Source organism: Equus przewalskii, chromosome 9 (genome assembly GCF_037783145.1).
Source record: "Equus przewalskii isolate Varuska chromosome 9, EquPr2, whole genome shotgun sequence".
In the NCBI taxonomy this organism is placed as follows: domain Eukaryota; kingdom Metazoa; phylum Chordata; class Mammalia; order Perissodactyla; family Equidae; genus Equus; species Equus przewalskii.
In genome coordinates, this window is record NC_091839.1 from 56,012,650 (window position 1) to 56,026,392 (window position 13,743).

Here is a 13,743-nt window from a genome sequence, read left to right on the forward strand (position 1 = left end):
AAAGTTTAGCAGTTTCTTAAAAATATTAAATACAAACTTATCATATGGCCCAGCCATTCCACTCCTAGGAATCTATCCAAGAAAAATGAAAACATATGCCCACACAAAGGCTTGCAAATATTATAGCAGCATTATTCATAAAGGTGAAAAGCTAGAAACAATCCAAGTGCCCGTCAATTGGTGGATGAATAAACAAAATGTGATCTATACACCCAATGGAATACTATATAGCAACAAAAAGGAACAAACTGCTGATACATGCTACAACATGGATGAAACGCAAAAATATGCAGGGTGAAAAACCATTTGCAATTTTTTTTATTCCATTTATGTGAAATACCCAAAAGAGGCAAATTACAGAGACACCAAGCAGACCAGTAGTTGTCTACACTTGGCAGTGGGAGCAGAAACTGGCTGCAAGCAAGCACAAGGGAACTTTTGAGGTGACCGAAATGTTCTAAAACTAGACCATGGTGATGGCTGCAGAACTCTACAAATTATTAAAAATAAAAACCACTGAGTTGCCAAATAAATTATTTAACTGAAACTCTTACTAAAAGCTAAAATTAAACAGCAACAAAGATAAATTAAGATTCTACAATAGTATTATAATCAACAATGCTAATTATGCCACAATTTAATGATCATAAATAATATTTTAAGTAGAGACACAAAGAAAGAGTTCAGTAATCGGAAGATTGAGTGAACATTTACCCTAGCACTAGAGACACAAGGACGTGTAAGACACTATCAAAAATCTTGACTACAGTCTAGTAGAGTACAGGGACGACAAAGGACTCAGTAAGACCTCATAAAATATGCTGATAACCTCTTAAATCAATGAAACCTGTTCAAGCTCAGTAATTTTGGGCAGTGGTCAATGATCTTTGGCATCAATCCCTTCTGCTGGTTCTGACGGTATTTTGGATACCCCTCTTCACCCCTCCTATTGAGCCTGTGTGCATAGAGAAAAGCTAGATCACACAGCAATGCCAGGAAAGGCAAGCATATTTGATTAAAGAAAATAGTCGTATTCGCAGATCAACTGACATATGTTTTCAGCTCCATATTCTTTGTTTAGTCATTTAGGCTGACATATCAACATTCCCCCCAATCCCACTCTGTTTCTATTACTATTTATTAGGCAAACCATTTCTTTAGATACTGCATGCTTCTTGAACTGTGAGATATAGTTTCAAGTCATGTAAATAATACTGCAATCACCCCATTTAGAATATGTTAATAAGAAACAGAATATTATCTATTAAAGTATTAATTTTAAAGATTTTATTTTTTTTCTCCCCAAAGCCCCCCGGTACATAGCCATATACTCTAGTTATAGGTCCTTCTAGCTGTGCTGTGTGGGACGCCGCCTCAGCATGGCTTGATGAGTGGTGCCATGTCTGCCCCCAGGATTTGAACTTGGAAAACCCTGGGCCGCCGAAGCGGAGCATGCAAACTTAACCACTCGGCCACAGGGCCAGCCCCTAAAGTATTAATTTTATATTTATTAACGACTTACTTCTTTCCATAAAGGATTTAAAAAAGTAGCAAGTTTTGAATTTTTTTTCTATACAATCACATGTCACTTAATGACAGGGATACATTCAGAGAAATGTGCTGATAGGCAGTTTTGTCTTGTGCGAACATCATTGTGTGTACTTACACAAACCTAGATGGCATAGCCTACTATGCACCTAGGCTCTATGGTACTAACTTTACGGGACCACTGTTGCATATGCGGTCTGTCATTGACTGAAACATTGTTTGTTATGTGGCACATGACTGCATAATAAATACCATATATTAACAAATACAGTAATATGCCACTGATATTTCCCCCAGAGGTTAGTAATCAATTAATAGGATTAGGATTATAAGTCTTTCAATAATAGAGTGATGATCAAATGATGGTACATGGATATGAAGGAACTTAGTGCTATTTAAAAAAAATAGCTGTAAAAGAAATTTTTTTTTTTATGCCAAGGAAGATTCGCCCTTAGCTAACATCCACTGCCAATTTTCCTCTTTTTGTATGTGAGGATGCCACAACAGCATGGCCACTAACAAACAAGTGGTGTAGGTCCATGCCTGGGAACTGAACCCAGGCTACTGAAGTAGAGTGCACCAAATTTAACCGCTAGGTCCTTGGGGCTGGCCCTTAAAGAATTTTTAATGATTAAAAATATGCTCATATTATGTTAGGTAAAAAAAGCAGCAGGACATATGATTTTATAAATACACACACACCCCTCTCAAATATTCAAGTGTACATATGCGTGTGCATGTGTCAACAGTGGTCTCTACGAGTTATGGGACTGCGGCGTATTTTTTTCTTACTGTTTCTGCATTTTCTTAGTGTTCCTCATGTTTCAATTAAGAAAACAGAATTCAGCAATTTTTATATTTTTCCTTTGCCTACTGGAAAACAATTTTAAACTAAGCTACAAAATGAGGACTATGAAACAGGACAAGTTCTTGACTGGACCTGTGACATTTCAAAGCCTAAGAGAAAAATGCTGAGTAAAACATCAGAAAGTAGTAGAGAACTGAAATAATATACATATCCACTATTCAATATTTTATACTTAAAATAGCAACAAAAGGTAAGAATTTTTTTTTTTTACCATCTCTTGTTCCTTTAGAATGAAGAAATACAATGCAAGATTTAAAATATTTACCAGAACTGAACTCACAAATGAAAGACTCAGGGTACCAGAGATGTGATGAGAGGGTAATTTAAAAATGGTATATTTTATTTTGCCAAAGAGAATCCATTCCTTATTTTGTTAGTGTCAACAATTTCCAAAATAATAAATTAAATATAAGGTGCTTCTGTTTTAAAAGATTTTTCCCTACAAAATAATGAAAATATTTCCTGAAGTAATCAGTAAATATTATTTTTAAGTCCAGAATGCTTATGTTATCTCAGGAACAAAGAGAAATGAAAGAAATGTGTTAATGTTGCAGATTATATTACCTTCAGGAGCAAGTGCAGAAGGACAGACTTCTCTGAGGAGATCGCCCAGCGTATGCAGTTGTCCATCTGCAGCCACAGGTCGAAAAAGCTTCTGAATGAAAGGGCGTTCGGTCGTTGTCTATTTGAAAAGTGAAAAAAGAATTCAAACAATTAGGTCTTCAGTGCTGAGAATTGAAAATTAATAGATCAGAAATTTAAAGCTGGCATTAGATGCCTTCTAATATAGTGTAATCAGAAGCAAACATCATCACAAATATCATATTATTGCCAAAAACACTTAACATAAACTCAAGTAAATCTAATCAAGAGGAAACAATCAGATTCGGAATGCGTGCCATTCTAAAGACAACTGGCCTGGACTCTTCAAAAAAGTCAAAGACATGAAAAAACAACACAAAAAGATTAAAAAAGATTGGCAAGATATAACAACTAAATACAAAAGAATAAACCTTGACTGAATACTGTATTGGAGAAGGAAATTACAAAATGAAAATCAGCTATAAAAGACATTTTTGGAATAACTGGGGAAACATGGAATGCATAACAGATAACGTTACTGAATTAATGTCAAATTTCTTAGGTGTGATAATAGTTACAAGGACAATATTCTTATTTTTAAGAAATTCAGGCTCAAGTAGAGATAAGCTACCAAGATGTCTGAAACTGATCTTCCAACAGTTGAGAGAGAGAAAGGAGAGTCAATGTGGAAAAATGTCCATTACTGGAGAATCTAGGTGAAGGGTCTTAGTGTTTTAGTATTTTAACTTTTCTATGTTTGAAAATTTTTAAAATAGTAGATACAGCATTTCCTCTGACAATTGTTATCAGCACTATGTCATAATTTACTGCTAATAATTTCAGTGTTTTACCCACTTTTAAAATTGTTTCACTTTCCTAAACTACCTGTATAGGAGCACGACCGCAATGACGGCAGCCTCAGCACTGCAGAGTTAGGAGGCGCTGGCATCAGCCAGTCTGTGAACAGCACTACAGTTCATAAGCTCTCTGATCTCGCACCCAGTTTCTTTGGAAATTTGGGAATTTCCATATTTCTTAAGTTTGTGGTGAGAATAGCAGAAGAACTGCACTACGCACAGAGGAAATAAACAAATAAATGTGAAAGAGAATAAAAACGCTCTTCAACTGTTATTTCATTTTAAGATGTTAAGTTTTTATTTTAAGCTTCCAAGAGTCAAAAATCATAACAACTTAGAAGAACAGAATAATGTCTCATATTTCATAAGAAAATGATTTCAAATACCTGGCCATTAAAGACAAGTTTGTCTCTTTTTTAATACCTCAACTTCTTTGATATAACTGTCACCGATTTGGTAAAAAATAATCTAGTTTTAAGTGTGGACATAAACTAAAATGTAAGAAAACACTGACATGGTGTAAAAGCATGTGAGCTACCTTTCCTCCTTACAGTGTATACTCAGTGGATACCTATTAGAAGTTAAAAATGGTACTCCAATAATACAGTTGTCTGTGGCCAAGTATGGAAAAAAAAACCTGTAGAAACTAAAATCTTTTTTTGTTTTGTTTTTTTTTTTTGGGGGGGGGGGCGGGTGAGGAAGATTGGCCCTGAGCTAACATTCCTATATTTTGTATGTGGGTCACTGCCACAGCATGGTTTGATGAGCGATGTAGGCCCATGCCTAGGAACCAAACTCACGAACCTCAGGCTGCCGAAGCAGAGCGCACTGAACTTAACCTCTATACCACCTGGCTGGCCCCCTAAAATCTTGATAATTCATATGCACAGAAGATAATGTAATGCATTTCGCTAACTGAACTCTTTAGGGATTATTTTATTAAAGTATGATTGATAGCCTTCAATTTAGGAAGCTCATACTTTTCACACAAGACCAAACTGAGAATGGTATCATGCACAACCAAGGATTAACTATGTGAAGATAAGAAGAGTTAGGAGAGTTCGGAGAGGAAAGAAATGAATAGGGGACTGTAGTAATAATTTAAAACAGCCACCACCCACTTAGGGCTTTCTATCTTCCAGACAATGAGGAAGCTGTTAAGACTTTTTAGCAAAGGAAGTGACGTGATGAAAGAGGCTTTTTCTGAAGGCTAATGGAAAGCAGCACTGTGTGCGATGACTTGGCTGAGAGGTAACATCAGGCTGACCAGCGAGCTAACTATTAGGTTGACCAGTGAAAGGCTGTCTGAATAATGCCAGCCTGTGTGATGACAACTGGGTCTGGGTAAGCAGAAAAAGAGTCAGGACTGTAGACCCAATTAAAAAAAAAAAAACTTAAAATGTATCAGTCATAGTCTATTCTGAAAATACCAAGGTTTACAGCAAAGTCAAAGAAATCTTAAGATTCATTCACCTCCTACTTAGTGACAGAATTGTGAGGTGGCTGAGGTATAGGAATATAATATATAATACAATAACCTGAAAACAATACGCTAAACAGGAAAGGCCAAGTAGTCTTAGCTACATATTAAAAAACAGATATTCTCTACCCCCATTCCTAGAAGAATGGCCTAGAATTTCTCTGTACCTCTCTTTTTTCCACTCTCCCAAATCTGAGGAGTTATAACAAAGATATAACTTCAAAAACTTTTGTAATGATGTTATTTGCTTGGGGGGAAGGAAGAAGCCTCAGTATTATTAACATGTTCTAGGTAAATCCTTTAGAATGGTAACCAAGAAAACTCTCCTCAAAGTAAAGTGCTGTTTCTCATACAACAAAAACCTTATTTTAAAAGATGAAGACCCAATACATCTCAATCAAAAATCTAACAAACATTTTGTTTAATATTTATTACAATGCCCTTAAAAACTTATATTCTTATTTTTTTTTTGAGGAGGAGGATTAGCCCTAACATCCGCTGCCAATTCTCCTCTTTTTGCTGAGGAAGACTGGCCCTGAGCTAACATCCATGTCCATCTTCCTCTACTTTATATGTGGGATGCCTATCACAGCGTGGATTGCCAAGCAGTGCAATGTCCACACCTGGGATCCGAACCGGCGAACCTCGGGCCGCCAAAGCAGAAGGTTCGCACTTAATGGCTGTGCCACCGGGCCGGCCCCAAATATTCTTATTCTTAAAAATTTAGTATTCTAGAAAAGAGCAATTAAGTGTCTGAGTAAGTCACACCAAAGATTATGGAAAATACTCAATTTTGGGGGTTATCTACCCTTAAAACAAAAGCCCTCCACAGATAGCTCACGCATTCAAATACTCTACAGAAGTTCTGAAGGGCAATGAGAATGGATGATAGGTTCATGCAAATTTCGTGCAGATCTCATTAAGTCTAAGTTGGAGTTAAGCAAAGACTAAATTATGCAAGGAAGTACTAAACCGCTATCTTTCTTTTGAATATAGTGAGAATTTTAAAAATACGAAAAGCTCCGGGAACATGAATTCTGTGAACTTTGATTTAGTATACATGAAACCAGACTATGCTAACAATATTCACAGTAATCTGAATCTTAGTCTGACAGACAAGAAAGCCACTAGAAAAGCAATACAGCACAATACTTACTTAGTCATTATTTGTAAATATGTAAACCATTTCAGGGACTTCCAAGAAACAGCGTTACTCTCTCATGAGAAATAATATGACTTGGTAAAGTCATCTTTGAAACTGCCTTTGTTACATTTTAAAATATATATGTTAGTCATTTCTTCACTATACCAAATAGAATACAAAGTTGGGGTGCTCCTGGCTGGCTGCTCCCCATCCCTCCTCTACTCATGCACCCTCACCAACGAACAATAACTTTGTCCTATACGGAAGAGCTATATTGCTCATTTACCTCAGAGATACTTTGAACAGAAGCAGAGGAATCAAATTTGTAAAAATTTTAAGTTAAATTTATAAAATTTTAGGGAATATATTTTCTTAAACTGACAGTTCAAGAGTGACACAAATTCTTAAAAGACGATGTTACAACAATAGTGTAAACTGGAGGATGATCATGATTTTATTAAGTTTATATCTAAGAAACAAAATACAGAGAAAAGGTCTATTTCCAATACAGCCAAACAGGCTAACCAAATAGGTTAGCGCTCAAGCTGATAAAACAAGAAATGCTGACTTACTGCAGCAGTTTGAAAATCAGACAACATACGGACTTGAAGGGTAACAGGCGGAACCGCATCACTAAGATCAGGTTTGATTCTTGAGAGTTACACAAGGTACACAATGCAACAAAAGACGCAGTGCAGCTGTTAACAGTGTAGGCTTCAGAGCCAAAAAGAACGGGCTTTAAGTCCAGGTTCGCTCATTCATTATAGGACCATGTGCAGAATTACTGAACTTTCCTGGACTTCAGTCTCCTCAACTGTAAAACAGGAACAACTATCTATGTATGTGCACACACGCACAAGTGTAAATGGAGATAAGATCTACATCGCAGAGCTTCTCAGATGATAAAATACATGCACAGAGCAATTACGGTACACACGATCACTCACACACACCCTAAACCACACTAACACCATCAGCAACAATTTCAGAACAATGTAATGGATATTTTAACTGAATACTATCCCAATTTAGCAGACTCAAGTTTTATATCCTTTTAGTTTCAATCTATTTTCTCTAAGTCCACTTGTCCGGATGCTAAAAGGTCCAAGAGCATGAAATTCAACGTTATGTTCTAACATTTATTTATACAGCAAGGGGAAAAAAAGGCAAAGTCATTTTAGGACTAAATTCAATATTAGTCTAGAATTTAACACCTAAAGCAAGATCCATAAAAGGAAATACTCATAAATTGGACCTCATCAAAATAAAAAATGTATGCCTCTGCAAGAGATCCTATGAAGAAGATGAAAAGACAAGCCACAGACTAGGTGAGAATATCTGTAAATCACATATCCAACAAAAGTCTTGTACCTAGAATACATAAAGAACTCTAAAAATTTAAGAGTCAAAAAAAAGCAAAGAATTCAATTAGAAAATGGACAAAAGACACAGACAGACATCTCACCAAAAGGAAACACGGATGAAAAATAAGCATATAAAAACATGTTTGACACATCATTAGCCATTAAGGAAATGTAAAGTGCAATACCACAATGCAATATCACTACACACCTACCAGAACGTCTAAAATAAAAAACAGTAACAATACCAAATGCCAGTGAGCAGGTGGAGAAACTATATCACTCATACATTGTTGGTACAAATGTAAAATCATATAACCTCTCTGGAAAAAGTATGGTAGTTTCTTATAAAACTAAACATGCATCTACCATATGACCCAGGAATTGTACTCCTGAGTATTTTAAGAGAAATGCAAACTTATGTTCTCAAAAAAACTTGCACACAAATGTTCATAGCAGCGTTACTTCTAATATCCCAAAACTGGAAACGATCCCAATGTCTTTCAACAGGTACATAGTGAATACTGCTCAGCAATAAAACAAAACAAAACAAAAATCCCACTAATACATGCAACAACTTGTATGGAGCTCAAGGGAATTATGCTGCATGAAAATAGTCAATTTCAAAAAGTTACATATGGAATGATTCCATTTATATAACATTAGTAAATGATTAAATTTTAGGGGCCAGTCCAGTGGCGCAGCAAAGTTCACACATTTCGCTTCTCAGCTGCCCACGGTTCGCCAGTTCGGATCCCGGGTGAAGACATGGCACCACTTGGCAAAAGCCATGCTGTGGTAGGTGTCCCATGTATAAAGTAGAGGAAGACGGGCATGGATGTTAGCTCAGGGCCAGTCTTCCTCAGCAAAAAGAGAAGGATTGGCAGTAGTTAGGTCAGGGCTAATCTTCCTCAAAAAAAAAAAAAAAAGATTAAATTTTAGAAACAGAAAAAATTAGTTGTTGTCAGAGGTTAGGGAGGGGGGAAGTGAGGTAGGAAGCTGTGGCTATAAAAGGGTAGCTTGTGTTGGAACAAACGCAATGAAATATGCTAAGGTTTGTGGATTGTATCAATGTCGATTTCTTGGTAATGATACGGTGCAACAGCTATACAAGCAGTCACCAGTGGGGGCAACTGGGTGAGGGATATCATAGATCTTTCTGTACTATTTCTTGCAACTGCATGTGAAGATTACACATGGTAATTCATGTAAAACATTTAGAATAATGCCTAGCACAAAGTAAATGCTCAGTAAGTGTTGTGACTGTTCTTACTGTGACCTGATACTCAACAGAAATTTACTGACTACTGATATGTATTTTGTATTGAGCCATAATAGAAAACATTTATGATTATAAGAAGATATTCTAATCTTGCAGTCATCCTGTCACTACATGGCATTAGTGCTAATTTTGTTGTTTTGGTCATTAATACTGTAACAACATAAAATATGGATTAGAAATGTGTGTTTTGTTAAAAATGACAGTGATTATATATACTGTATCAACATATAATATGGATTAGAAATGTCGGTTTTCTTAAAAATGACAATTTATAGCTACAAGGGTATCTATCTAGCTCATTGACCATGGAGTCAGTGACCATAAAGAGGAGGAAGAATCCTGTCAGATAGTAAAAGAAGATTCTATTCAGCGAAACAAAGTGATTAAAAGTTATAAAACAGAACAACATAAAAATTCAGCAAGGATACAACCTAAAAGGCATCCAGTAGATGCAGAATGATTCACTGGGTTTTGAAACTTACAAATGGCCTTAATTAAAAGCTGGGGGTGGGAGGGGTGCAGTGGAAGGGGAGGGGCAGGCTGGGGGTCTCCTATTGATACAGCAGTAGAACCTGATAACGACAAGGGGCACACTTTGTTAAAATGGCTTGGACAAAATCATCAGAGGAGTGGCACCTGCGGTCAGGATCTCCCACCAATAACCTGAATCATTGTCAACTGAATCCATAGCATCATCTGCTCCAGTGAGCCTGAGACAGGCATTCTGTTCTCCTTGGTTGGGCTGAAGAAACAAGTTATCATATTGATACTTCACATATGTTGTATTTTTCCAGGTGTAGCAACAAGTTTTGATATCGTCAGCTACTCTGTGCATATGCTTTGCTTTTAAATCCCCTGAAATAATCAGGATGACTGATTTCCACACCTAGAAGTAAAATTTATTTGATTTAGAAGAGTTACATAAGCATATCAAAGGATTTCACCTGTTAGATTTGTAGGTGTTTTAAAAATAACCTATTCTGAACCATAACTGGAATTAGCAATGTCTATTTAATCATTAATAAAGAATATAATTTGATTGTTTCACTAACTATGTAAGTAGTACTGTGTTTTAGAAGAATTAAATCTAGAAAAGGATGAATTATAGAAATAAAGAAGTGAAAAAGACTGCTTTCATTTTTCTACAAAAATTACATAACTAGCAGAAATTTAACTGAAAGGCATTAGAAAAACTAGATTTTACAATTTACAACTCTAATAAAACACAAATAACTCTAAGTATGCCGTCTATGTACAAAAGCTACCTCCAATATCAAAAACCCCACCAACAAAATCAGTCTATTTTTGCTTGGCATACAATTTCAAAATCATGAACTTATTATTTTTGAAAAGTTTTACAAGTAAGTAGTAAAAGCTTCATTATTACCAAAATGGTGACAGTGATGACCAATAAAACTTTTCTTATAGATCCTTAGTAAAAAAAAAAAAACCACAATGTAATTCTTCAGAGAATCACATAGTTGTGATATTCAATTAACAGTGATGACAGGCATTACAAGGATATAAAGATAAACAAATTGCAATGAATAATATTAATTTCCTGACTATGTTAAAAAAAGATTTGAGGGGCTGGCCCCGTGGTCTAGTCGTTAAGTTCACACGCTCCCCTTTGCTGGCCTGGGGTTCGCAGGTTCTGATCCTGGGCACAAACATAGCACTGCTCGTCAAGCTATGCTGTGGTGGCGTCCCACATAAAACAGAGGAAGACTGGCACAGATGTTAGCTCAGTGACAATCTTCCTCAAGCAAAAAGAGGAAGACTGGCAACAGATGTTAGCTTAGGGCCAATCTTCCTCACCAAAAAAAAGAAAAAAAGAAAGAAAAAAGGAAAGGATTTGAGACTGCTTATAATAAAAGCATGCATATAACAACAACAATAATTATTAACACATATGTAGGTTAGATAGAATTATCCCAATAGTAGTACCCAGGTCCAGGATCTCTGACTAATGACCAGAGGGTCAGGGGTAAATTATATCAGAAATCTTCATTCCTTAAACATTTAGTGAACATTTACTAAGGTCTTACTGTGTTGGTGGATACAAAGATGAATAAAGTACACATACACAAATAATTGTAATATAGTGTTAACTGTTTACAGAAATATGTACAAAGTGCTATGAGAGAAAATTCAAAAGCTTAGGCACAAAATTTAACTCAAACTTTTTCGGCAGCTAGAGCAAAAACAAAAATAGAAACAAAGAAACCATAACTGGTTACATATTTTCATTTTCTAAGAGTGGAAGATATACTCGCAGGTATAAAGTCAAACATGCTAAGTGTAGCAGAATGTCATGTATCAGCAAGGCGTTTCAAGAGGATGAAAACAAAGGGGGGAATACAGAAGGTCTTCAAGCTTCCAACCTGAAATACATTAATATTTTTAAAATAGAGAAAGACATAAGGCCATTTCAGGCAGAGTGCGGTCCAAACCCTTTCCTTTCATATGACCCCTCCACTCAAGTACTCAGAGGGTAGCTGGAATGTAACACTATCTGTGAGAAATTAGTGGACAAGGGGAGAAAAGTAGGCTAAGAGCTCAACACATAGAGCTTGGAATGTCAACTATAGTGGAATTAGCAAAAGCTCAGCTGGAATCCCAACTCAACAGAAGTGACTGCACCTGGGGCGAACTACGTCAATCTTTGAGAGTCTGTTTCTGAATCTGAAAACTGGGAACAATAGATATCTTTGAATGAGTGCTGCGATAATCAAATGAGATGAGACACAAGAACCATCTAATGCAAGAGGTGCTTAACAATGATTAGTCCTTTTCATCCCTCCTTTTCAAACTACTGTTAAATACGGAACCAAAGAAAGGTTAGTCTATTTACAGAACCAGTAACAGAGAGAATGAAAAATAACTGGTATTCAACCATCAGTTCCCTTTGAAGTCTTGTTAATTAGAATAAATATGTGGCACAAAGAAAAAGAAAACAGGGGTTTACACAGGATATGCAGCCAGACTTTACCAACAATGACACATGATGTGCTTCAAACTGTCACATGCATATTTGGCCTAAAATATATTCATGCATATCAAATTTTGCATCACATGCTTTTCAAAAGAAGTCTCATATTAAAATTAGCTTAAGAATATACACAATTACAATACCTCATTAAGTAAAAAGAACAGACCATTTCAAATGAATGCTTTTAGACCTTTACAGTAAACAGTCCTTTCCGTGGTGGGAAGTGAGGGAACAGGAAGGGGAGCGGGTGGGGGGAGTCTGTGTCACTTAATCAGACTACTTTTATCCTTTATGTAGGGAAATAGGAGACTTGAAAATAAGCACTTTCTGTAGTTATGCTACCAGAGTCTGAAGTCCACTTTTAATATTCCTGACAAGACTAAAAAATAATAATTAACATTCGAAAAGCTGTCATTATTATAGTCAGGGACACAATCCTCAAAGCAGTACTGTCTTAATTGAGACTATGATTAAATGAAAGCACCCATCAGAATTATATCCACACATCTGGTTTGAAGTTTATGTTTTGTCTTATTTAAATTGTTATATTTATTATAATTTTGTCTAGACAATGCCAAATATATTTTGTCACATAAATAAGGGAAATTTTCTTCAAACACAGGTAACAGTTTGTGTCTTCCTCATATCCTTTCACTGAATAAAATACGATACAGGGAAGCACTATTTCTCTCTTACTCAAGATTGAGATCAATTTGATGCTGTTTACGAGCCAATTTATAAAACAAGCTATACATTGCTTTTAAATTTTTTGTATGAAATTATCAACACAGTGGCCAAACGAAAAGCTTCCTATAAAAGTGCTAGGATTGACGTTTTTAGTAATAATTATTTTACTTGTTCTACGGTTTCTCTGCAAAAATTTCAAAACCAAGGGAATCATAGCAGAAATTTCATGATCTACAAGAGCTTTAAAACATCTTTACTAATTTTATCCAAAGCCACACTAAAAAGATAGGCTAATACAAGAGTGATATAATCAATGAATGAACTGTTTTCTACTGAAGAATCAAAGGATACTTTTATATATCGACTATTATTTTAACCTTTACAGTATACTTACATGAAATAATTAAGCATCGCTTTTAATCTGTACAAATAAAGAAATCAAAGTAGCAACAAGAAAACATCTGAGTAAGACAGGCTGTGCTGCCCTCAGAACTGCACTTCTGTTCTCTTGACGTCTAGTCAAGCATCTTATCTACCAGAACAGTATTTCTAAACCTGGATTAGGAGCCAGTGAAGCTCTAGGAAGAGCCTAAGCCCTCTGAACATAGTCTGTGGGTTTTTCAATGAATGCTAAACAGAGTTTATAATATGGAAATGATGATAATTTTGTTACTGACATACTAATAATTTTTTAAAAATTTATCCCATCAAAGTATCATCAAAAGCAGATTTCATAAATTCTTAAGAATTTTTTAGAAGTAGAAAATAAGTGACAAATATTTTACAGATCTCCCTGATGAAGTAATCTGCTAATTAAGAAATTCAAAATCACAGCACTTGACTACTCTGAAGAACATATGAAAAAAGGCAATGTAGTTAACACTATAAAGTCCTTAGAAGAAAACACAGGAGGAAATCTTTATGGCTTTGGATTAGGCAATG

The 13,743-nt window shown here is 35.7% G+C and overlaps 1 protein-coding gene across 16 annotated transcripts in view; it reads right to left on the reverse strand.

Moving 5' to 3' along the window:
- The window catches only part of ATG5 (autophagy related 5), a 122,107-nt gene that overhangs the window by 16,657 nt on the left and 91,707 nt on the right, over positions 1–13,743 (reverse strand). For all 16 annotated transcript variants that reach the window (XM_070556770.1, XM_008516858.2, XM_070556778.1 and 13 more), the window contains one exon: positions 2,981–3,098. In XM_070556770.1, coding sequence (XP_070412871.1) covers positions 2,981–3,098 — 118 coding nt within the window. The remainder of the gene's footprint in view (positions 1–2,980; positions 3,099–13,743) is intronic.